This window comes from Cetorhinus maximus, chromosome 1 (genome assembly GCF_964194155.1).
Source record: "Cetorhinus maximus chromosome 1, sCetMax3.hap1.1, whole genome shotgun sequence".
Classification (NCBI taxonomy): Eukaryota; Metazoa; Chordata; class Chondrichthyes; order Lamniformes; family Cetorhinidae; genus Cetorhinus; species Cetorhinus maximus.
The window spans coordinates 94,168,370-94,194,475 of NC_135879.1; the positions used below are offsets into that span (position 1 = coordinate 94,168,370).

At 41.5% G+C, this 26,106-nt stretch overlaps 1 protein-coding gene across 2 annotated transcripts in view; it reads left to right on the plus strand.

Moving 5' to 3' along the window:
* cds1 (CDP-diacylglycerol synthase (phosphatidate cytidylyltransferase) 1) overlaps nucleotides 1–26,106 on the plus strand; it is a 76,051-nt gene that overhangs the window by 17,264 nt on the left and 32,681 nt on the right. For both annotated transcript variants that reach the window (XM_078543906.1, XM_078543915.1), the window contains 3 exons: nucleotides 11,843–11,982; nucleotides 22,879–22,975; nucleotides 25,359–25,456. In XM_078543906.1, the coding sequence (XP_078400032.1) occupies nucleotides 11,843–11,982; nucleotides 22,879–22,975; nucleotides 25,359–25,456 (335 nt within the window). The remainder of the gene's footprint in view (nucleotides 1–11,842; nucleotides 11,983–22,878; nucleotides 22,976–25,358; nucleotides 25,457–26,106) is intronic.

Sequence of the window (26,106 nt, forward strand, 5' to 3'; positions counted from 1 at the left end):
ATTATAGGAAGGATGTGATTGCACTGGCAAGGGTGTGGAGGAAATTTACCAGGATGCTGTCTAGGCTGGAGGGTCTGAGCTATGAGGAAAGATTGGATAGGCTGGGGTTGTTTTCCTTGGAGCAGCGAAGGTTGAAAGGGGACCTGATAGAGGTCTATAAGATTGAGGGGCATACGTAGGGTAGATAGGAAGATACCTTTTCCATTAGTAGAGTGGTCAATAGCCAGGGGGCATAGATTTAAGTTAAGAGGTAGAAGGCTAAGAGGGGAGTTGAGAAATTTTTTCACCTAGAGGGTGGTGGGAATCTGGAACTCACTGCCTGAAAGGGTAGTTGATTCAGAAACTCTCGTAACATTTAAGAAGTATTTAGATATTCATTTGGGTTGCCATAGCCTCCAGGGCTATGGGCCAAGTGCTAGAAAATGGGATTAGTGTAATCAGATCTTTGTTGACCGGCAGGGACATGATGGGCCGAATGGCCTCCTTCTGTGCTGTAAATGTCTGAGTCTAATTGTTAGAAGCAAATTGAAAATGTTGGGACAATTTTTTTGAACTTCAATTTTCCTCCATTCTCTTCTGAAGGCGTCTTGGGGTACATTTCCACAAATGCCAGTATTCCTCTAGTAACTTGAATTTAAATATTTTAAAGTGTTGGATCTGTATAATATAAAGCATAGTACTGGCTAGGAATTGATGTTTTCTGCTAATACAAAAGAGCAATAAGGATTGATGGCTCAAAGAATAGAGATAAATAACTCATATCTACCTAATATGTGGGCCTATGTGTAGCGGTTAATCGTTAATGGTACTATGGCATAACTGTTTTACTAGATAAGGAATACCGTAGAACGCAGTGTATAAGATGACCCCATTTTTCGGCCCCAAAAATCAAGATTTTGCATATACTCGGCATATATATTTAACCCCCCTTTTCAGGCATGGCATGCTATAATTGCATTAGTAGTTAGCCTCAATTTTTCACACTACAAATGGATGTTTTACTTACCATTTCCTTAAATTGGGTGCAGGTCAGAGGCTAGGAATCTTGCAGTGAGTAACTCACCTCCTGACTCCCCAGAGCCTGTCCACCACCTACAAGGCACAAGTCAGTAAGTAGTGTGATGGAATATCTCCACTTGCCTGGATGAGTGTAGCTCCCACAACACTGAAGAAATTTGACACCGTCCACGACCAAGCAGTCCGCTTGATTGACACTACAACCACAAACATTCATTCCTCCACCACCGATGCACAGTAGCAGCAGTGTTAACCATCTACAAGATGCACTGCAGGAATTCACCAAGGCTTCTTCGACAGCACCTTTCAAACCCACGACCACTAACACCTAGAAGGACAAGGGCAGCAGAAGTATGGGAACACCGCCACCTGGAAGTTCCCCTTCAAGTCACTCACCATCCTGACTTGGAAACATATCGCCATTCCTTTACTGTCGCTGGGTCAAAATCCTGGAACTCCCTCCATAACAGCACTGTAGATGTACCTACACCACATGGACTGCAGTGGTTCAAGAAGGCAGCTCACCACCACCTTCCCAAGGGCAAGTAGGGATGGGTAATAAATGCTGGCCCAGCCAGCGAAGCCCACACCCTGTGAACGAATTTTTAAAAAGTGATCCAGCAGGTGATACGGGCTGTGTTGGGAAGATGCACAGGAGTTAAGACAAACTCCTGGTGAACAACAAAAATGGCAGCCAAGCACACCCATGCCGGCTGTTCACTTTTATGCTCTGCGTATAAGTTGACCCTGTTTTTTGAGGCTTCCAAGGTCGTCTTATATGTTGACATTTACAATGTCTTTTTAGTGTAAGAAGTTATAAGAATTTAATGCTATTATTGTAATTTTTTTTTACATTGGAGTCAAAAGGTTGTAGTTTACATTAAAATCTGCGCTACTTGGCATCCGTGGTTTAGTGGTAGTTATACTGAGTTTTACAGACCATGAAGAAACCATGCCAAGGCTCAATAGGTAGCTCTCTCACCTGTGTGTTAGAATGTTGCCAGTTCAAGTCCCACTCTCAAGACCCGAGCACAAAAATCTAGGCTGACACTCCAGTGCAATACTGAGGGAGTGTTGCATTGTTGGAGATGTTGTCTTTTCGATGAGACGTTAAACTGAGGCCTATTTGCTCTCTCAAGTGGATGTAGCATCTTCCATGGCACTATTTCAAAGGAGAACAGAGGAGTTGTCCTTGGTGTCTTGGTCAATGGGGGTTGTGCGAAGGCAAGATTAACTATAATAATACAATATACCAGATTTGAGTAATGCTTCATGTTGAAATAGGAACTTGTATGGCTATTTCCCAGTTAAATATATCTACCTCTTTTGTTATGTCCAACCAGTCATAGGTCTTTATCCATGAAGCGGTACTAAACACCCTCTCCTGAAAGGGGAACCAATATAACAAAGAAAGGAAAATTTTAAAGAAAACTTAACAAAACAAATTAAAATCATGTTCTCAGATGCGATGATCCATTCCAGTAACTAGGAAGTCTTTCACTGAGGCATGGGTCGGCCTCTTTTCATTTAGGCAGAGGCTTTGTCAATTAAACATTTTGGAAGTAGCAATTACAAATAAAAATTCTCAGAGAGCAGGCAGCATAAAGATCATCAATTTTGCTCCTTTTTTTCCCCCTAGCATTCTGCTATCTATTCAGATTTTTGCTGATGCTCCTGGATTTCCTTCTACCACTGTCACTCTTTAGTTCACTCTCCTTGTTGGTTGCATTGTTAGTCCTCCTGTTTGTTCATTGAACTATTTGTTTGCTTAGAGGGTAAATTTCAACATGGTTGGGCTGAATGGCTTCTTTCCATGCTGTATCCTCTACCCTTTTTGTTACTGGTACTTCTCACTCTTATTTCCTGAGCTGGATTATTAAGTCCTTTATGACTACATGCTTTCAAAAAGATGAAAAGATAGTTTAAGTTTACTTTTTTGAAATTTCCAAACCTGGTGAATTAGAGAAGGGCACTAGTTTTCCCTGAGTTAGGTATCAACATTTTAGCTTCATGAAGTTCAAAAGGGCAAACCTAACAGCTGATATTGGAACAGACAACATCAATTCAGATTGGGACCCCAGGGGCCTTCTCCCAAACCAGACCTAGACTGTGGGCTGTAGGTTGACCATAATATTTCAGAAAGGAATGCAGAGAATTTTTTTTTGCAAATTTAACCGACAATAACTGTTAATAAATCCTGGAGATTAGTCAATTACAACTTGCTGGTGAAAACTTGGTATAGATTTCACCCATGTTATAGTTTTTACATTGGTTATTAATGAACACTTTAAGATTGCAGAGTGGCTAATTCAGACAGTGCTGTGTTTGTTTTTTGTTTACTAAAGTGAAGTAGCAGAATACACGTCAGCTTATTGTTGGTTTTGGAGTTCTGTAAATTCTCATCTGGCACTGAGGTTAATGCTAAGCTATTCAATTGGGATTAGATATAAATAAAACTTTAATTGAGACTAATGCAGAGCAACTTAATTAAGACTAACTGCAATTCATCGTAAAGGATGAATAATAGTGTTCAGGTTTTCTATTCAACATTTGTTTATTTTAAAAGGTTGGTTATATGGATGAAATCCTGCATTTGCCAAGTTACACATCGATTTGCAGTCTTTTGGTGTGGCTTCATTTATGTAGAACATAGGTGTGTAAGGGAGGTGAACCATGTAATAGAACTAATTGGACTGTATGTTATTATTTTTGAATACAGTATAGTAACTATTTCCACTGCCTGCCAATCAAAATGAAAATTTATTTGTTCAGAGATTCAACAGGAAGAGGAAGAAAATCAGGTAAGGTAGTATTAGAGGGTGTGTGTATACATATTGCAGTGTAGTCACTAAGTGGCAACTTTTTAATGTCTCAGTTCTAATCTATACTGCTTGTAATTGGTGTCCTTGATTGGGGCAGAGTGGAGGGAATAAGGCGACTGAAACAGGAAGATGTTGTTACCCCAGTTCTAATATTATTTACCTTGAGCCCTTTCCTAAAGAAAATCACAAAAAAATGTGAATATTATGCCCAAATGCCTGATTTGCATATCCTGCAACTATCTGAGATTGCATTAATAGAATATCCATGTGGTATTTCTATGAAGATGTTTTTGGATTCCCTTGTATGGCATATCAGTGTAATTCTCATGTCTGTGTTTTGGTTACTGCAAACTGTAAAAGTGAAATTGTGCAAATGCTCTTCATGTGTGCTGCCTAGAGCAGGGTTGCCACTTGATTAGCAACAGTTTGGGAATCCAGATGTAGCTAAAAGCATTTTTGATTAAATGAGCAAAAGACACCTTTGGGCATGTGATCCCACTACTCATTCACTTAGTGTATATGTGTGTGCACTTTAACTTTTTATACATTTGTTGGTAAAATGCTAAACAGCACATTCAAGAATGGAAACATCAGCATTGTATGAAGAGATGAGCTGACATTGTGGTCAGGTTGAACAATTGGAATAACCTCGCCAGGCCAGCAGAAGAAAGCAAACTTAGTCAGTAACAAACAGCTCCAATAGCACATGTGGTGGGGAAGGACAGGCACCATCCAGTTGAATTCTGGTTAGAGAACAGGGACGTGTTTGGCATTACTCCTTGTGTGAGTCAGCATTCTCAATTATTCTGAGGAGGTCATATTCCCGCTCAGAACTGCTGGATGGAAACCTACAAATTGCACTAAGATTTTCTGTGGGAGAACAGCCAGAGGTCGTGGTACACATTGGTACTAACGACATAGGCAGGAAGAGTGACGAGGTCCTGCAGTGGGAGTTCAGGGAGTTAGGCAGAAAGTTAAAAAACAGGACCTCTAGCGTTGTAATCTCAGGATTACTCTCTGTGCCGCGTGCCAGTGAGGCTAGAAATAGGAAGATAGTATAGCTGATCACGTGACTGAACAGATGGTGTAGGAGGGAGGGTTTCCGATATCTGGATCAGTGGGATCTCTTCCGGGGCAGGTGGGACCTGTACAAGAAGGACGGGTTGCATCTAAACTGGAGGGGCACCAATATCCTGGCTGCGAGGTTTGCTAGTGTCACTCGGGACGGTTTAAACTAGTATGGCAGGGGGGTAGGAACCAGAGCAATAGGTCAGCAGGTGAAATAAATGACTGGGAACCAGTGAATATGGCCAGTAGGACTAAGAGGAAGGACAGGCAGGGAGAAATTACTGAACACAGTGGGACTGGGGGTCTGAAATGCATTTGTTTCAATGCGAGAAGTATAACAGGCAAGGCAGATGAGCTTAGAGCTTGGATTAGTACTTGGGACAATGATGTTATTGCTATTACAGAGACTTGCTTGAAGGATGGACAGGATTGGCAGATAAACATTCCAGGATTTAGATGTTTCAGGCAGGATAGAGAGGGATGTAGAAGAGGTGGGGGAGTTGCACTGCTGGTTAAGGGAAGTATCACAGCTGTGCGACAGGAGGACACCTCAGTGGGCTCATGCAGCGAGGCAATATGAGTAGTGCTCCGGAATAGGAAGGGTGCAGTCACAATGTTGGGGGTTTACTATAGGCCTCCCAATTGCGGGCGGGAGATTGAGGAACAGTTATGTAGGCAGATTTTGGAAAGATGTAAAAGCAATAGAGTTGTTGTGGTGGGTGATTTTAACTTTCCCTACATTGACTGGGAATCACTTAGTGCTAGGGGTTTGGATGGTGCAGAATTTGTAAGGAGGGATTCCTGAGACAGTATGTAGATAGTCCAACTAGGGAAGGGGCAATACTTGACCTGGTATTAGGGAATGAACCCGGCCAGGTGGTCGAAGTTTCAATAGGGGAGCATTTCTGGAAAAGTGACCGTAATTCAGTAAGTTTCAAGGTACTGGTGGATAAGGATAACAGGAGTCCTCGGGTTAAGGTGCTAAATTGGGGGAAGGCTAATTATAACAATATTAGGCAGGAACTGAGGAATCTAGACTGGAGGCGGATGTTTGAGGGCAAATCAACGACTGACATGTGGGGGCTTTCAAACATCAGTTGGTAAGAATTCAGGACCGGCATGTTCCTGCTAGGATGAAGGATAAGCATGGCAAGTTTCAGGAACCTTGGATAACGAAGGATATTGTGAGATTAGTCAAAAAGAAAAGGGAAGCATTCGTAAGGGCTAGAAGGCTGGGAACAGATGAAGCCCGTGGAGAATATAAAGAAAGTAGGAAGAAACTTATGCAAGGAGTCAGGAGAGCTAAAAGGGGTCATGAAAAGTCACTGGCAACCAGGATTAAGGAAAATCCCAAGGCCTTCTATACATATGTAAAAAGCAAGAGGGTAGCTAGGGAAAGGGTAGGCTCACTCAGGGACAGAGGTGGGAATCTGTGTGTGGAGCCAGAAGAAATGGGAGAGATACTAAATGAATACTTCTCATCAATATTCACCAAAGAGAAGGACTAAGCGGTCAATTTGTCTAGGGAAGAGTGTGTAGATAGCCTGAATCATGTTGAGATCAAAAAAGAGGAGGTATTAGGCGTCTTGAAGAATATTAAGGTGGATAAGTCCCCAGGGCCAGATGGGATCTACCCCAGAGTACTGAGGGAGGCAAGGGAGGAGATTGCTGGGGCCTTGACAGAAATCTTTGTATCCTCACTGGCTACGGGTGAGGTCCCAGAGGACTGGAGAATGGCCAATGTTGTTCCATTGTTTAAGAAGGGTAGCAGGGATAATCCAGGAAATCACAGGCCGGTGAGCCTTACGTCAATGGTAGGGAAATTATTGGAGAAGATTCTTCGTGACTGAATTTAGTACCATTTGGAAGCAAATGGGCATATTAGTGAGAGGCAGCATGGTTTTGTGAAGGGGAGGTCGTGTCTCACTAACTTGCTCGAGTTTTTCGAGGAAGTGACAAAGATGGATGATTGACGATGGAAGGGCAGTGGATGTTATATACATGGATTTCAGTAAGGCCTTTTACAAGGTCCCTCATGGCAGACTGGCCCAGAAGGTAAAGTCGCGCGGGATCAGAGGTGAGCTGGCAAGATGGATACAGAATTGGCTTGGTCATAGAAGACAGAGGGTAGCAGTGGAAGGGTGGTTTTCTGAACGGAGAGCTGTGACTAGTGGAGTTCCGCAGGGATCAGTGCTGGGACCTCTGCTGTTTGTAGTATACATAAATGATTTGGAGGAAAATGTAACTGGGCTAATTAGTAAGTTTGCAGACAACACTAAGGTTGGAGGAGTTGCAGATAGTGAAGAGGATTGTCAAAGGATACAATGGGATATAGATCGGTTGGAGACTTGGGCGGAGAAATGGCAGATGGAGTTTAATCTGGACAAATGCAAGGTAATGCATTTTGGAAGATCTAATGCAGGCAGGAATTATACAGTAAATGGCAGAACCCTTAAGTGCATTGACGGGCAGATGGATCTGGGTGTACAGGTCCACAGGTCACTGAAAGTGGCAACGCAGGTGGATAAGGTATAAGGAAGGCATATGGCATGCTTGCCTTCATTGGCAAGGGTACTGAGTATAAAAGCTGGGAAGTCATGCTGCAGCTGTATAGAACCTTGGTTAGGCCACACTTGGAATATTGCGTACAATTCTGGTCGCCACATTACCAGAAGGATGTGGAGGCGTTGGAGAGGGTGCAGAGGAGGTTTACCAGGATGCTGCCTGGTCTGGAGGTTATTAGCTATGAGGAGAGGTTAGAGAAACTCGGATTGTTCTCACTAGAGCGACGGAGATTGAGGGGTGACTTGATAGAAGTTTACAAAATTATGAGTGGCATGGACAGAGTAGATAGTCAGATTTTTCCTAGGGTGGAAGAGTCAATTACTAGGGGACATAGATTTAAGGTGAGAGGAGAAAACTATAGAGGAGATGTGCAGGGCAAGTTTTTTACGCAGAGGGTAGTAAGTGTCTGGAATTCGCTGCCAGAGGAGGTGGTGGAAGCAGGTACGATAGTGGTGTTTAAAAGGCAGCTTGACAAATACATGAATAGGATGGGAATAGAGGGATACGGACTGCGGAAGTACAAAATGTTTTAGTTGACAGGCTATATGATCGGCGCAGGCTTGGAGGGCCGAAGGGCCTGTTCCTGTGCTGTATTTTTCTTTGTTCTTTGTTCTTTGTTCATAGTCACTATTGTAGTGTAGGAAAATGTGGCAGTCAGTGTGTGTACAGCAAGGTCCCATAAACATCAGTAAGATAAATTAAATTGTTTTACTGCATTCACATTGGCTGTTGACCAGCTACCTCCTACTTGCATTTTAAACTAAATGAACTGCATTGAACTTACAATACAGGAAAATCACCTTGTTTGTGTTTATTCAACATCTTGGAATTAAAAAGAGAACAGAACCGAATCCATAACTGAATATATTTATAATTTTTGCCACAGTGTTTCAATTTGTATTTACTAAAGGTGGTATAATTTTATATTTCAGTGTACACATTTGGTGCTTTGTCGGCATTTTCAATTGTGAATTATTGACCTGTCATTGTCACAACATACCTTTTGCTATTTATGGTTGCCCTTCCTACAATATCTATTCATAAATTCAGTTGGTATCATGCTTCTTGCAGTTCTTTGTAAACAATTCACTTGGGAATATTTTTTTTTAATTTAACATGCAAAAGGCTTGCCCTAATATGACATTGTTTGAAAAGCAGATTCTCCAGGTACTGTCTGTCCAGTTCTGTTTTCTTACAGCAGTATATCCTACAACACGAATTCTTGTGATAACTGCCTTTCTTCTGTAAAGTACTTAGTGTAAAATTAATTTAACTATACATAGAGCAAGTAGGTCTACTGTTTTACAGCAAGCTGTGTAGAAGTATCTGATTGCACTGTCTATTATCTTATTCCATACCTGGGTATTTGAATGTACTCAGTTTACACATGACCCAATTTACTGAGTAGCCTGTGGAAATGTCAGCAGTTGGATATTAAAATAAAAAGAATTTCATTCATGATGAGCATTAGCAGAGCCCCTGGTGTTACGATCCTTGTGGGGAAACGTAAACCAAAATAACCAAACGACCCCAAATTAAGAGCTTATCAACAAGATTTTACTTTTTATAACTTTTATTTTAACACACATCAGAACTAATTAATCATGAATTAACAGATAAATGGTACTTCATATAAAAAGGTAAACTTCACTTTAAATAGTTGATACAACAGTATCTTACACATCCACAAACATTCTCCTTCAACACATATGACATTATGTGGCTACACAGTTCCACAATATGCTATTCTTTATTTATTCACGCAGGGTAGGCCAGGAGTCCCATCCGACAGCAACTATCTTCTCCGAGTTTCACAGGTATGATCATCATTAACAAGGCACAATTCTGCAAACCCTCACTTCCTCAAGTCATGTCAGTCTTGATGGTTTAGTTTGCCAGAGTTCCTTTTCAACTGACCATCCAATAACACCTTGGTTCAAGATATGGCCACTCCTGGGGAAAACACCTAGCTGTTTAGCATCTCTGAGCTATTCACACAGCTTTCCAGGTTTTAGACCTTTTTTTAGCCAGCTTGTGACCAAACCACCAGATTGCCCCAATTCTACCTAACTGTTTAATTTAGGTTAGCAGAATACGAGCACCAGGTTTGTAAACTTAATAAGTAAATAACTGTTTATTGAACAAACTGTCATTAACTGGTGGCAAAAGAAAGAAATATGAATTACTAACTTCTAACACTATAACTTAAACTCTACCCCTTTCTTAGATCCATATATATATATATATATATATATATATATATATGCACACACACAAAAGACATGGATTCTAAGGGTGGGATAAAACAGTTCAATAGCACCAGTTCCCGAGTACAGGATTCGATGGGTTGATTTTGATCGATGTCTTCTAAATTCCTTTCAGTTCTTGTTTATGACACGAGGTGGTCTTCCAGCACTTTCAGTATTTAGTTCACTGGTTGAGCATTTGCCTTTCAATGTCTCTAACAGTGATTTTCCCCTTTGTCTCTTGACAGGGGTTTTCAGAGAGAGAGTAGGTTATAGAGCTGTGAGGAGTAAAAGCCAGTTAGCTATTACTGTGGAATTACTGGAATCTTACACACAGAGGAGAAAGAATTTTAGGTCTTGTTCCTTTCAGGCTAGGAGCTATTCAGCTGCACTGCTCTCACACAAAACCTGGTCACCTGGTCAGGAGCCAATTAAAACATTGTTGCCAGGCAGCTCCCTTGATCCAGGACTCCTTTCCGGCACCATCCTGTCTTTCATGGCACACTCTGTCCCAGAACTGCAATATTGTGTATATCTCTCATCCTGTTCCAGTGGACATGTCTTTCAAACTGCAGCCATTGTAATTTTAATTCACAGTCCAACAGAAAATAAAAAGATGTGTTCTTTACAACCCCAAGCTTAGGAATTTTATATTAGAATTCACAAACTTTTCAATTTGTTACCCAGTATTCAGTTTAAGTTGGATGATATTTATACAATTCTTTCTCTGGTCTTCAAGTTGGGTTTTCGTGAACCTAACATCGTTACAGAATTAACATCTGAATAGTTAGTTGGAAGCTTTCAACAATATAAAGTATCATGTGACTGTCCATGTGTTGAATTTTTTTCTGCTGTGTTCAGTTAAATCGACAAGTTGTTTGTTTTGCATATCAGCCATCGGAGTACATCCTTGAGTGAAACTGACAATTTGTTGTTGTTCTGGTAGTAGCCATCTGGGATCTGAGTTGGGATTTGCCAGAGCCCTTTCACAATTGACCTTTACAGCCAATAGAGTAAACCTTGTGTTTTCAAGCTTAGGTCCTAGAAGTAAAAGACTTTCCCATTGTGCTAACCTACTGTGCGACCTATGCAGCTTCTTACTTTAGTGCTGTGATGAGTCCTTCCTCAATTTTTTGATATCCTCTATTGCTTCTCTAATGGTATCTTTAATCTTTGCTACCTCATTGTATCTTCCTTTCCGTTTCTTTTATCTTCTCTTGCTTTCTGCTTCAATTCCAGTAACAATGTTAATTAAGCTCTCCCTCTCTATTCTCAATCTTTTACCACCCTCTGCATGTTAGTTTAATCTTCCTACACTGTTCAGTTTGGCCACTTCACAAGGACGTTGGTGCTTTTTGGTTCAGGAGAAAGCCATCCCTTTACTATAACCTTATATTATTCCACAATTCACTCCAAGAGTGTGTGCCCATGCATCACCATTCCTAATCTTCATATCTTTAAGCTTCTGCTTTGTTCACAGACTATTATAGGCTCTAGCTGTTTCTTTGCACATTTCCTCATGGCTTCACATTTATGCAAGAAATGTAGATAGTAAAAAGAAAGAAAGACATGCATTTATATCGCACTTTTCATGACTATCAGAAGCTCAAAGTGCTTTACTGCCTTTTGGAGTGTAGTTACTGTGTTGTAATGTAGAATACGCAGCAGCCAATATGCGCACAACAAAACTCCACAAACAACAATATGATTATGACCAGGCAATCAATTTTATGATGTTGATTGAGCGATAAATATTGGCCAGGTAAGTTGGGATAACTCCCTGCTCTTTAACATTGTACTGTGCCATGGGTTCTTTTGCATCCACCTGAGCAGGCAAATGGGGCCTCGGTTTAATATCTCTTCCACATTCAGCAGTGCAGCACTCCCTCAATACTACACTGGACTGTCAGCCTTGATTTTTGTGCTCAAGTCCTTGAATGGTTTTGAACTTGGAACCTTGTGATACCTGAAGCAAGACTGAGTCACGGCTGACAGACATTCTCCAACGAGTGTCCAAGATTTGAGGAATTTTGAATTGTTCTTCATGGCAATTTAAAAAAAATTAAAACTTTTGATTACTTAAGCAATACATTACCAATGAATTTATTTGTTTTTGCGATCTAGGAGGGTGATGATGATAAAGCAGGGCTGGAAGTTGATGGCGACCCAGATTTGAAACTTGATTCAGATATTCCTGATGTTCCAGCCTCAAATGACAGCACTCCAGAAGTATTCAATAAGGCCCTATCAGGATTATCTTCAAGGTACCATTTTGGGTTTGGAATGTATGAAATGTATTAATATGTATTTGAAACTCTTCCATGGAGAACCACCAAACATTAATTGCCTCCTCTTAACAATGTGGCAGAAATCAGGAATTCAAAGGGTGAGGAATTGAATAGATAATCCCAAAACTATTCTACATGGTGAGTCTATAATCACCTCCTTTGGATTAGTCATAGAACCATAGAAAAGTTACAGCACAGCAGGAGGCCATTCGGCCCATCTTGTCCATGCCAGCCCGAGGACACCCAGGTGCCCTTTCTAATCCCAACTTCCTGCACCCGGCTCATAGCCCTGCAGCTTTCAGCACTTTAGGTGCAGATCCCGGTACTTTTTAGGCTATTAAATTTTTTTTAGGCTATTAAATTTTTCCTCCATTGATACATGGAGCAGGTCATCCTGAACCCTTGTGTATCTCCTTGTGGCAGAAGTAGTTGGCCTGTCACCCTGTCTGGCCCCTGCCCTCACCACCACCACCCCCATCCCACCTCCAGCTATAGAATTGCTGTGTGATATAAAAAAGCTAAAAGAGGGAGTGCAGTGAGAAAAAGTGGATTTCATAGTGCAGTGGTTTAGTACAATATTCTTTCTTTCGTCACCTGTTGTGACGATAGTCTCTCTGGTGGTTGGAATTCTGAATAAAACTCTTTAAGCACCAACTGTAGTCCTTTTTCATCTGTTGATATTTTGGCATCTCTTTTCTCTAATCTCCATTATTAAAGCTACTTCCAAATGTTTGTGGTAAACATTTATACTATCCTTAGCTGTTCTTAAAGTCAAAGGTCATCCAGGATTTGAATTCTCCCATATCTTGGGAAGCTCTTCTAAAATCTGTTTTCACTCCTGGATAGTAAACAAGAAAAAGCTTGTACCTGAGACAATTCCTCTCGCCTCTGTTTCTCCATCCAGACTTTCTTGATACCACTATGATCAATGCTTCTCTGAACTTGACCTTTCTTGCCCTTGTAAATTGCCGAGGATGTTCTTCCTCCCTACAACTGTATGTAAAATCCTGATCCTTGCTTTCAAATCCCTTCATAGTTTGGCCTCTCTTTATCTCTGTGATTTCCTCCAGTCTGCCAACCCTCTGAAATATCTGCACTCCTTTATTTCTGGCTTCAGAATAATTGATTTTGATTGCTCCACGATTGGTGGCCATGCCTTCAGCTGCCTAGTCCCTAAGCTTTGGAATAACTTCCCTAAACCTCTCCTCCTCTCTACCCCTTTCCTCTTATAAGGCATTCCTTAAAACCAAGTTGTTGATCATCTGCCCTAATATCATCTTATGTGACTTGGTGTCCTACTTTGTTTTATACTGCCTTTATGAAACGAATCAGAATATATTATATTGAAGGCACTATACATGATTTGCTGTGTAGGAAACAACATCCATTTCGTAGTATCCTACTTTAACTGATTCTTTACTGGAGTCATTACTTCGATTCAGGATTGTCAGGCTTTTAAAACTTGGTAAAGCTCGGTATTACCTAACCACTGTTTCCTAATTTACGCTGTATTGTTGGTGTCCAAAAATATGGCCTTGACTCTAGCCTGTTCACTTTCTTTTAACTCCATTGTTGAAAAAAAGTAGGTTGCAACTACTATTCTAATAGAAATTGCCCACAGGAAAAGGAAACTGCTTGTAAGCTGATAAATACTAAGTCTTACTTGAGGAAGCCACAAGTATGGTCGGCATGGGGAAATGGAAAAATTCTTTCTGATGCAATAGAGGATGCTCTCCTGAGGTTACAGTCAATGAATGCTGTTCAGACAAAGTTGAGGGGCCTTTGATCAACAAGGTATTGCTATACTGATTGCTTAAGGCTGACAGTGGTGGTGTTTCACAATTCCAGTAGAAAGCCCCACCTGTTGAGAGTCTTTATTGGAAATTCAAGGGCATATGATTTTTATGACCATTTGGTCAGGAGATTATGCGCAGCATGCACCTTGCATTATAGTTTGTGCTTCCGGCTGATGAAACACCCTGCCAAGAGCGCAGTGTTGGGAAATAAATAACTACTTAATTGTCCAAAATGGAAGTTCCATTGCTTGCACTGACATTTTTCACTTTGAGCACAAAAATTCAGCAGCAAAAAGAATGCTGCAACTTCAATTTTTCTTAATGAGTGGCACATTTCAACCCTAGGACTTGGATTTAAATTCATAATCCACCATTAATTGGCCATCCATAACCAACATGGCTGATGTGACAGTTGCTCTGTTATGGTAGAGCAAAGGTTCACGGGGTTAACTTATTACATATCCCCTTCCAGATGTACCAGCTGCCTGTACACCCCTACCAGCTTACAAGTTTAATATTTTATTTCATTAATGTCCAAGCATTTTACAAAACGTACAAATTATAATACATATGTGCAGTGTAAGCAATGCCTTAATAGTGTTATTTGCCATTAAAGTACATGAGATTTTTAGTTTGAATAAAGCACATAATGTTTTGAGTGATAGTTTGAGTCATAAGTTGTTCAGTAAATTGGACACTGATGTTCAGGACAGGATTTTAGCCCCCTGATGGAGGTGAGCCCAAGGGAGCTCTAGGCAGGCTTTGAAATCCTCCTAGCTGCCTGGCCACAACTGCAGCTACAGGCTGCCTCCTTCATTCTGGTGCCCCATCAGCTGTGGGGATTTTTTAATTAAAAGATTTCAAAGGTTATAGAAGGGGGTGCTTCAAGATGGAGATGTCCTCTCTCTCCCTTACCTGAACTGAAGCTTTATATCCTTCAGTGCAGGAGGGCCTTCTATTGGCCTGCCTGCTATCCTTAATTGGTTGATGAGTCTGCTCCCTGGTCACTAATTGGCCACTTCAAAGAAAATTATTGCAGGGTGACTGCTCCCCGCACAATGCACTATTGTGACCCCCGTTTGACCCTGACGCTGAGTTCCTGACCCAAAATTCTGCCCTTAATGGCAAATTTTCATGCCCTTACAATTGGGTGAACAAAATCCCTTCTCACCAAACCAACCTTTTCCATCTCTGCAACATTGCTGCCCCTTTACCATTGAAACTGTTATATATTCTTTGTCACCAAAGGCTCAATTATTTCAATCCCATACTCCACAAACTCCCACTTGTCCAGAGCCCACAGTCAGTGGTTGAGGTCAGTGGGCTGGAACAGTTGAGGCTCCCGCTACTCCAGATGCAATAAAAACCATCTCCTGCCAGGATTGTCGCATTCTTAGGAAACTGTTCAGTTCTACAGGCTTAAGCCAAGCAAGTGTCGGCGATGGTCTTCTCCTGGAAGGTGCATTGCTTCAGGAACTTTGGAAGAGGCTGAGCCCTCCAATCCATCGTAGGAAGCTCAAAGAGCGAGCTGAGGGGTCGTTGACAACCAAATGGCCTGTTCCCTGGGACAAACTGTGCCATATGCACTTGCATTTGGGGAAAATACAACAGCAGAGCAAGCATCCATTGGGAAGCATCCTTTTTTTTCTTTACACACACATGCAATGAAAAAGTAATGAATTAAAAAATGACGGGAAAATTAGTTAAATCCACCATTAGTTCATTTCTCCCGCACAGCCCCAGAGAAGTCTTGTGTACCCTCTCTCACACTTGGAGCAGGATTTTACCTTGTGGGGCAGTGGGCCCGGGAGCGGTTGCGAAACCAACCGCCCGCGATGGGACCCTGACTGTGAATTCATGCTGGCTGGTCAATTAACGGCCAGCCAGCATGAATTGCACGCTGCAATGCTGAGCACTGCTGGGGTGGGGGCGGGAAGAGGGTGAGCATGGAAGCTTGCGCATGCGCGCAGGTGTGCACTCTGAAAGCTCCCTGAAGGCACAGAGCTACATCAGGGAGCTGAAGATTTATAGCAGTACAAATAAAGATTTAAAAAACAACGTGAACATGTCCTTTCATGTGACTCTGTCACATGAGCAGGAACATGTTATAAATGAGATTTAAACATTTTTATTAATTCTTGTTGGAAACCTTATCCCGTCCATGGATGAGGTTTCATAGAAAATCCAAAGGCTGCTTGGCCTTTTCACCCGCCCACCAACTGACGGTTGGACAGGCAGCAGAAAATTTGCTTTAATTAATTGGTTAAGGGCCTTAATAGGCAGTGGCCTGCCGAGCGAAATATCGGAAGAGTGCGTGATGACGTCGGGACGCTCGCCCGACATCATTGCGCACTATTTTACTCTCGTTCGGGTTGGGTGTGCGTGCGCCTGACGAGAGAGAGATTCTGCCCTTGAAATTGAATTAAGGTTTTTTTAAAATAACGAGAGCTTTACTTTTAATGTAATCTGTCTTGCATATAATTTAGTGTTGGCTGTGTTTAATATCAGCACGTATCATAATTAAAAAGATTTTATATTGATATCACCAGGAAGTGACAGGACAATGATCACCCAACACTTTTCCCATAATTCGTAATTTGATCCAGTCAAGCTGTAGCCTCACAGCACTGCAAACAAGTTCCCTACATGTTTAAGTTCTACATGTAGTTTCATCCAATCAATGTCAGAGAAGGTACAGTGTCAACTCTCATGAGTTCAGGTCGCGCACATTGCCAGTGTTTCCAGGTTAAAGTAACAAACAGAGCTAATAATGGTCCTGAGTTTAGGTAACAGTCATGTATTGATTCTCAAGGCCATATTTAGCTTTCTAGCCACAGTGAGAACCCTGATAAATTAGGAATTGTGCATGGCCATCTGTGAGCTTCTGGCATTTAACTATGTTGTTTTGGTCTGCTTCTATTAGGTTAATCACCAAATATACATCTGTAAGCTCTTCCAAAGTCATTGCTGGTGTGAAAGCATCCAATAAGCCAATCACATTCATGTTTCATATGTTTCAATCATCAAAAACCTGTGCATTTTGCATGAAAGAAGATCATGCGAAGGCCATTTAGCCCCTCGAGTCTATTCTGCCCGCCATTTATTGAGATCATGGCTGACCTGCGACCTAATTTCGTATATCTGGCTTTATCCCCTATCCCTTAATACTTTTGTCATCACCATAAATGTGTTCTCTGCTTCTGTCAATAGGAACGTTTTTTTCTATCTGCTCTGTTTAGACTCTTCATGATTTTGAACAGTTTTATCAAATCTCATCTCAGACTTCTCTCTAAAGAGCACAACCCCAGCTGCCCCAATTTATCCATGTAACTGAAGTCACTCATCTCTGAAACTCTTCTTGTAAATCATTTCTGCAAAACCCTTCACATCTTTCCTAAAATATGATGTCCAGAATTGGACGCCATACTCCAGTTAAGGCTGAACCAGTGTTTTATAAAGGCTCATCATAACTTCCTTGTTTTTATACTCTAAGCCTCTATTATAAAATCAGGATCCCATATGCCTTTTCAACCATTTACTCGACTTGCCCTGCCACCTTCAATGATTCGTGCACGTTACCTCTCTGTTTCTGCACCACCTTTAGAGTTGTACCCTTTTTTTATACTGCCTTTCTTCATTCTTCCAACCAAAATATACCATGCACTTCTCTGTGTTAAATTTGATCTGCCCCGTGTTCGCCTGTTCCACTAGCCTATCTTTGTCCTCTTGAAGCCTGTCACTATCCTCCTCGATGTTCACCACACATTGAAGTTTTGTGACATCTGCAGATTTTGAAGTTGTGCCCTGTACACCCAAGCCCAAATCATTAATATATATCAGGAAGAGCAGTGGTTGGTAGTAACAGCCCCTGGGGAAACCCACTTTATACCTTCCTCCAGTTCGAAAAACAGCTGTTCATCAATACTCCCTGTTTCCTGTTCTTTAGCCAATTTCGTATCAGTGCTGCCACTACCTCTTTTGTTCCATGGGCTTCAAATTTGTTGATGAATCTCCTATGTGGCACTTTATCAAATTTCTTTTGGAAATCCACATTGACCGGATTACCCTCGTCAACCTTCTCTGTTACATCATCAAGAAATTCAAATCAAGTTAGTTAAACATTGTTTGCCTTTATAAATCTGTGCTGACTTTCTTTAATTAATCCACCCCTTTCCAAGTGACTGAATTTTGTTCTGGATTATGATTTCTAAGAGCTTTCCCACCACCGACATTAAATTGACTGACCTGTAGTTGCTGGATTTATCCTTACACTCTATTTTGAACAAGACCTCTCAGCCTTATCTTTACCAGAGAGAAAAGTCTTGGCCTGTTCAGACCTTCCAGATAAATATACCATCCCAGTTCTGGTTAAAAATCAGACTTGCATTTATATAGCACTTTAAAACAACAACAACTTTTATTGACCAGCACCTGTCCACCTTCCAGCGCAATAAAACATTCCAAAGTGCTTCACAGTTGTGCCACAGAAATGAGCCACACAAAGAGACACCAGGACAGAGGACCAAAAAACTGGTCAAAGGGGCAGGTCTGAAGGAACATCCTTCGCGAAAGGCATCGCCTTGGGTTGATGAGGCTATTTAAAAAAAAAACTGAAGCTGATAGAATTTTAGGGTTTACCACAGCTGGTATAAGAATGCATAGAATAGCCAAGCACTAATAGTGAGCAGTTATGAAAGACAAGGGACAGAATTTTCAGTGCCCACTAGCGTCGGGCGTGCTCAGCGGCGTAAGCGACAAATATGGCAAGAAGGCCAAAAATTAGTTTCACGATGTTGTGAAACCAGTTTGCAATTGTATGCTCCACCCATCAATAGCAGGCTAGGTTACCCAGCGTCAGATGTCAGGGGCCTCATTGTAGTACACCTGCATATCGTTATAAGCCTATCCCGCCGGAATCACCCTCCGCATGCTGGATCGCCTGAGCACATTGGCATGATTGCACGCTGATGTATTTCACAACAGCCTATATAAGTTGTGTACTTGGTGGCTGCACTTCGCTCGGGACTTCAAGGCTTGTTTACCTACCTTGCTTCGGGCAGCACTCACACTCATCAACGCCAGGCTTCACAGGCAGCACCACATCACTTTTAGGGGGGCTCACGGGGCAGCTCTACCTACCAGACCAGCCATAAGGCATGGGTGGCTTTTCAACAGTCTGTTCCTGTCTCCTCTGCCCCATCCTCTCTCAATTTAAAACATCCATCATCCCTTAATGGTCACTGTTCTAATGAGAAAGATCAGATTTCTATCGTCTTTATTTGTATTTGGATTTCCTTATACCTAGTGAGTCTCAGTACACCTACACTGTAGAGCCTGATACCGCACACAGTACTCATAACTGAGATCTTGGGTGGAATCATTCCAGATTTGCACTAAGTGCAGTAATGGGCAGGAAAAACGACACTTTACCCCGGTGGTCACAATGGCAGCTTCTCACACCATATCATCCCAATCCCGCCATATTAATAATGTATTACTGGGAAACACACCACTTCGATGATGAGCAGGCTCTGATTTGCCTGCCACACTGTCATCACGCCGGGCACCACATTTAAAGTACAGCTGCACGCACACCTCTCAGTGCTTCCAGCCCAGGACTGGCCCCAAAAGGCAAGAAGACTGCAGCCCCCAGGTTTAGTGACGCATCCCTCGAGTGCCTTTTGGACGCCATGGAGGCCTGCTGTGATGTCCTCTACCTCTGCTCTGGCCCAGGAGGGACAGCAACATTACCACTCCAGCTTGGTAGTCGATGGCAGTGGTGATCAGTGCCAATGCTGCACAGAAGAAGTTGGCCATCCAATGCAGATAGAGGATGAATGATCTCATCCGTGTTGCCAGGGTAAGGCAACCATCTCATTGTTCTAAACTCTCTCACTCAAGCCCATCATACATTCACTGGCATCTCACTCACTGCCAGCTCAAGGGACACCATCACCCATTCTCAGGCACATACCCTCACATGTCCATCTGGCTTCATCTCCTCAGCCCTCACCATCTTGAGGCCACTTTCACAGATCAACATGTGCCTCCCACACACAACCTGGGATACCCTCCTTCCCCAGTAGACCCCTTGCCTTGCAGCCTCTTCCCTTGCCTGAGGCCACTTCTGCCCTTCTTCAACTGCTCAAGAGTGAGTTGCCCTGGGTACAACATTAAATGTAGGAGATATAGAATAAAGGAAAGCAATGAATTGAGGGTCTGTGGAATTCACTTCCAGGATTAGCCAAGGCATAGAATATAAGAGCACGGAAGGTTATGTTGGAGCTGTATAAAACACAAGTTAGACCACAGCTGGAATACTGTGTGCAGTTCTGGTCGCCACACTATAAGAAGGACGTGATTGCACTGGAGAGCGTGCAGAGGAGATTCACCAGGATGTTGCCTGGGCTGGAGCGTTCCACTTATGAAGAAAGACTGGATGGGCTAGGGTTGTTTTCCTTAGAGCAGAGAAGGCTGAGGGGGTACCTGATAGAGGTATACAAAATTATGAGGGGCATAGATTGGGTAGATAGGAAGAAACTTTTCACTTTAGCGGAGGTGTCAATAACCAGGGGACATAGATTTAAGGTAAGGGGCAGGAGGTTTAGAGGGGATTTGAGGTAAAAGGGTCGTTGGAATCTGGAACACACTGCCTGAGGGGGTGGTAGAGGCAGGAACCCGCACAATATTTAAGGAGTATTTAGATGAGCACTTGAAACACCATAGCATACAGGGCTATGGGCCAAGTGCTCGAAAATGGGATTAGAATAGAAAGGTGCTTGAGGCCGGCACAGACATAATGGACCAAAGGGCCTGTTTCTGTGCTGTATAACTCTATGACCCTATTAGTGATTGAGACTGAAACTGCCAGAATTCAAAATTGGATTACATATGTAGCTAAAGGAAAAGGGCGTGAAAGGTTATGGGAGCAGGTTGGGTAACAGTTGGTCATGTGTGGGATAAACACTGATGTGCAGTTTTTGTCTGGATGGTCCGTTTATGTTGTAACCTCTGTGTATTTCTATATATCTTTGATCCATTTGCTGAAAATCTAGCTGATACTGAAAGAATGCACACTTTGCTGTTTCATTATCCCAAGGAATGTTTCTCAAATAAAAACAGAAAATGCTGGAAATACTTAGATCAGGTAGCACCTGTGGAGAGAGAAACAAAGTTAACATTTCAGGTTGATGACCTTTTGTCAAAACTGGAAAAGTTAAAAATGTAATAAGCTTTAAGTAAGTTCAGAGGTGGGGGAGATATGGAAGCAGAAAAGGGAAGGTCTGTTATAGAGTGGAAGGCAGGAAAGATTAAATGACAAATGATAATGGGGCAAGGCAAACCAAAATAGTAATGGGACAAATAAAGAAGTAAAAGATGAATATAGAGGAAATCTAAATGATGATAGCAAATCAACACCAACAGCTGCCATCCACAAAATGGGGGCAAAGGTTATGATATGAATTGTTGAATTCAGTGCTGAGTCCTGAAGACTGTAAAGTACCTAATCGAAAGATGAGGTGCTCTTCCTCAAGCTTGCGTTGACATCAATGCAACAATGTAATTGGCAGATGACAGGTAAATGTGGGACTGAGTTGGAGAATTGAAATGATAGGCAACTGGAAGCTCAGGGTCACTTACAGACTAAACAGAGGCCCTCCCAATGTAGTGGAGACCAAACCATGAGCAGTGAATCCAGTGTACTAAATTGAAGAAGGTTCACCTGCAAAGAGTGTTTGGTCATGGTAAGGGGAGAGTTAAAAAGGCAGGTGCTGAACCTCCTGCAATTACATGAGAATATGTCATGGGAAAGGGAAGGTGTGTTGGATTGAGAAGTGGATCAGGCTGTCACCAAGGGAACCCTATTGTGACCCTGGGAAGGAGAGTAAGAGGTGATCAGAACTAATGAATAGTCATAGATCTGAAATCTGCTGAGTATTTCCAACCTTTTCTGTTTATGTTTCAGATTTCCAGCATCAGTATTTTGCTTTTGTCTTCCCTTTTCTTCCTTGATTTCCCTTCTCTATTTCTGGAGATAACTGTTGACCAATATCTGCTATAAAGCCCACTGACTCCCTCAGCTACCTTGACTGCACTTCCTCTCACCCCATTTCCTGTAAGGTTCCTATTTCATTCTCCCAGTTTCTTTGTTTCCATTACATCTGTTTTGATGATGCCACCGTCCCCTTCATAGTTGGCAGGCCCATTGCTCATGTATGTACTGTTTTCTGCAGTCATCTCATCATTTACCCTCCCTCCCAGACCAAGATAGTGTTCCTCTTGTTTACCATCCTACCAGCCTACACCCTCTGCCATTTCCCACTCCAGTGTACTACCACCACCAAACACATATTCCCCTCTCCTTCCCTTTCATCATTCTGAAGGGACTGTTCCCTTTGCTGGACTCTGGTCTACTCCTCAATCTAACACCCTTCCCACAGAGCCTTGCCATGCAAGCACAGGAATGCAACACTTGCCCTTTCCCTGCCTATCATATAGGTCCCTAAACACACTTTCTAGGTGAAGCAGTGATTTACTTGCACTTGTAATTTAGTGTATTGTATTCACTGCTCAAAATGTAGCCTTCTCTACATTACGGGGATCAACCACAGATGGGATGACCGCTTTGCTGCACCTCAAGTGTGACCCAGAGTTTTTGAATCCTGAGTCATTTTCATTCTCTGCTCCACTCCCAGACTCAAATCTTTGTCCCCAGTTTCCTGTTGCAATGAAGCTCGACATTAGCTCTTGGAACAGCACCTCATCTTCTGATTAGGCACTTTAAAGCTTTTGTTTTTACTTCGAGATTGCATTGAAGATGATTTAAGATTTCCTTTCAGATTTTTTTGTGAACTCAAAACAACCATTTTCAATTTGTTTATTTTGTGATACTAATGATTACTTGGCATAGCTGGAATAGTTAATGGTTTGGATATGGTTTACAGATTTTGTACAGAGGATTTATTGTAAAGTGGGAACCTCTAAGAACATTTTCGAGTTTATTTTTTGCTTGTTACAACAGCTTTTACAATTCACTTTGTGAAAAATGTTTTTTTAATCATGCTTTGTTTTGCAGATGGAAGAACTGGTGGATTCGTGGGATCTTGTCACTTGCTATGATTTCATTTTTTTTTCTAATCATCTACCTGGGACCCATAGTACTCATGCTTGTGGTTAGTAGACTCATGTTAGTGGAAATAATTTATTTTTCCAGCTTAATAAAAATGAATTTATAAAAAAAAACTTTACTTGCAGCAAAAACTTAATACCCTGTATTACAGGCCCAAATTTGAATTCCAGTTTTGACTATCCCTAAAACTCAACTGGCCTGTTGCTGCAAGACACTAGACTGTCCATTTAAGACACTGGCCTGCCCCTTTAAGACACTAACCTGTCCCTGTACGATACTAGGCTGCCCCTTAAAGACACTGGTATCTACCTTTAAAACACAAGCCTGTCCCTTTAAGACACTCGCCTGTCAGTAGGTTAATTTTTGCAGTACTCAGCCAGATGGATAGAGCATAAGTTGTAACCTAGAAACAATTTTACCCAAAACAAGAGGAGACAAAATAAATTGTTTCTGATGAGACTCTTTGAAAGGCTTAATGTGACAATCAGGATTGTATTGTAAGTTAAATACTATGATAGGGAGAAGAGAAATGAACAAGATAGCAATAAAAATTATAAAATAATGTAATTTTTTTTTTAAATGTTACTGCTAATTTAATATCAGTTCCAAATTTGTTTATCTTAACATGTTAATCTTAATGTTCTACTGTTACTCCCATGACTCTTTCCATCCACCTCCTCTGGATGTGGGGTGGAATATCTGCTCCCCAGTTTTCTCTCAAAGCTCCAACCACTATTTCCACCTTTTATGACCCATCTGTAGTTGATTTTCCTAACTATCCTTTACCTCCTTGTCTGGATCAAACCTCTCACCCTACAAACCCTGTCATTGTCTTGCTGCAGAACACATTTTCACTCCCTTGCATCTGAAGGCTTCAAACTTGACACAAAAGTACACCTGACACAAAACTACCCTCATCTTTGTTTGCCTAAACTAATTCAGCCACATTTAGTTTACTGTGCAACACCTCAGAGTCGATGCCAAATTCCTGGAGAGTGAGGAAAACCCAAAGCCAGGATTCTATTTATGAACTATCGCCTCTATCTTCATCAATTTCTGCTGAGACCCATTTTCTCACCTCTCTGCTGAAATACAGAATTCACTGTTTTTCACTGCTTGTACCTTGCACCACAGCACACTCCCACTGGACCCCTGGATTGACTCCCTGTCTCATATATTTAACCAAGGTTAAGATCATCCCTCCTGACATCTTCTCCTTTGGCTCAGCATACATTTTTGTGGTGGCATGCCTGTCCCGCATTTTTATGTTAATAAGCTCTTATATAAAAGCAAGCTGTTTTGTTGTACCACCATCTTCTCAAACCTATTTCCTTGATTCTCACCTAAAACATCGTGCATATAAGTTCATATCTTTGTCTTTATTGAGATCATCAGTGCACTTAACTCTCACATTCCTCCATTATTTGATCTCCTGCATCTTTCTGACTTTTGCCTTCTCTGCATCCTCCCCCTACCCATGCTTCATGGTGGCAACATTATCAGTCACTTTAGCTCTATTCTCTGGAACTTGCTCACTAACCTCTTTACCTCTTCAGTACTTGCTCTGTTATTAACACTTAACTATTTTTTGATTAAGCTTTTAATTACTGTTTCTAACTCTCCAACCATAGCTTGGCATTCTTGCATTTCAAATTTCCCTTTGTAAAGTGCCTTGGAACCTTTTTCTGTATTTTTTTTGACTCTGATGTCTTGACGCTAAGGAAATCCAGTTAAAGATAGCATCACGGAATAGTAGTGTCCAGATCTTTGTTTATGTTCCTAAAACCATGGTTTACAATTCTGCCACTGACAAAGAAGAACCACTTTTAGCTGTGTGGAAAATGATTTTAGGGGATGGTCACTGGTGCACAATTGATTTCCAATGACTTGCACTAAACGATTGCGAGTAAGAAGGTATGCCACATTTGATACATTCCTTTTGGCTGTATGTAGCAAGATGTTATTTATTAGTGCAAGCCTACACCTGAAGGTGATGGCCTGATAAAATCTATTTGTGCAATGACTTTGTGATGTGAGGGTTTCTGGGTTGACTCCGGTTCAGCTCCATTACAACAGACAGAATCCGTATACCCTGAGCTCCCTGTTCCTCTGGGCTCTGTTTTGTAACACAACATGGTGTTGCTTCCAAATAGAGTAGTTTCTTTGATATATTGTCAATTTGATGCTGAATTGATGTTGATGCAAATTCAGCACCAAATTGACAGTGTAATAGCAGCAACAGACAAGTGTTTCTAATGTCAACTGATCAATCTTTCCTCCTGCGCAGTTGAAAGTTAAGATTTTCCAATTGAAGGCAAGGATTTTATGCGTGTTTTACGTTGTAAATTGCTTTTTGGAACAGCAGAGACTCTTGGTTGTTTTAGAAACTATTTTAGGTGGTAAACTAATTTCTCATTCTCTTTTAGGTTCTCTATGTTCAAATCAAGTGTTTTCATGAGATCATCACTATTGGTTACAGAGTGTATCGTTCTTATGAATTGCCTTGGTTCAGAACCTTGAGCTGGTGAGTGTGGTCAAAAAGATAAAGTTTTTTTTATTAATTGGGAAAGAGTAGGAGATAGATAATAAGGAACATCTTAATTAAGCATTCTCTGTAAACTGTAAGAGGAAAGCCTAGTTTAATTGATTCCGAGGAAGCCCTGAACATAGCATCCAAATTAAAATATCATGACCGGTAACAGCATGTTTTGTGTCACAGCTGCTGCTGTTGAATTGGCATAAATTGTCAGCGTGTCCATAGGCGAAGGTTAAATTTGAAAGGAATGGTAATTTTCCCAGTAACCATTCTTCATTTTTAAAATAGTCCAGTCTGTATTCTCATCCTTTCAAGTTTAATTTCAAGATTTGGAGCCATGGTTGGTGAATCTCTAGGACATACATCAAAAAAATGATCCTGTCTTTATTAAAGCATGCATAAAAATAAAATTTGAGTTCATGCTGTTACCAGTTCACACAACACCTATAAACCAATCACATACTCCCCAGATAGCCATCGGCAGACCATGAGAAGGAAAAGTACTGGTACCAGTCACACCTTGACCTTTAAGCCTACACTGGGTAAATGCTACATATAATGCAAAACCAAATACAAATATTTCTCCAAGGAAGAGATTGAACAGCTGACAAAACAATAACTGTTATGGAGGGTACTTC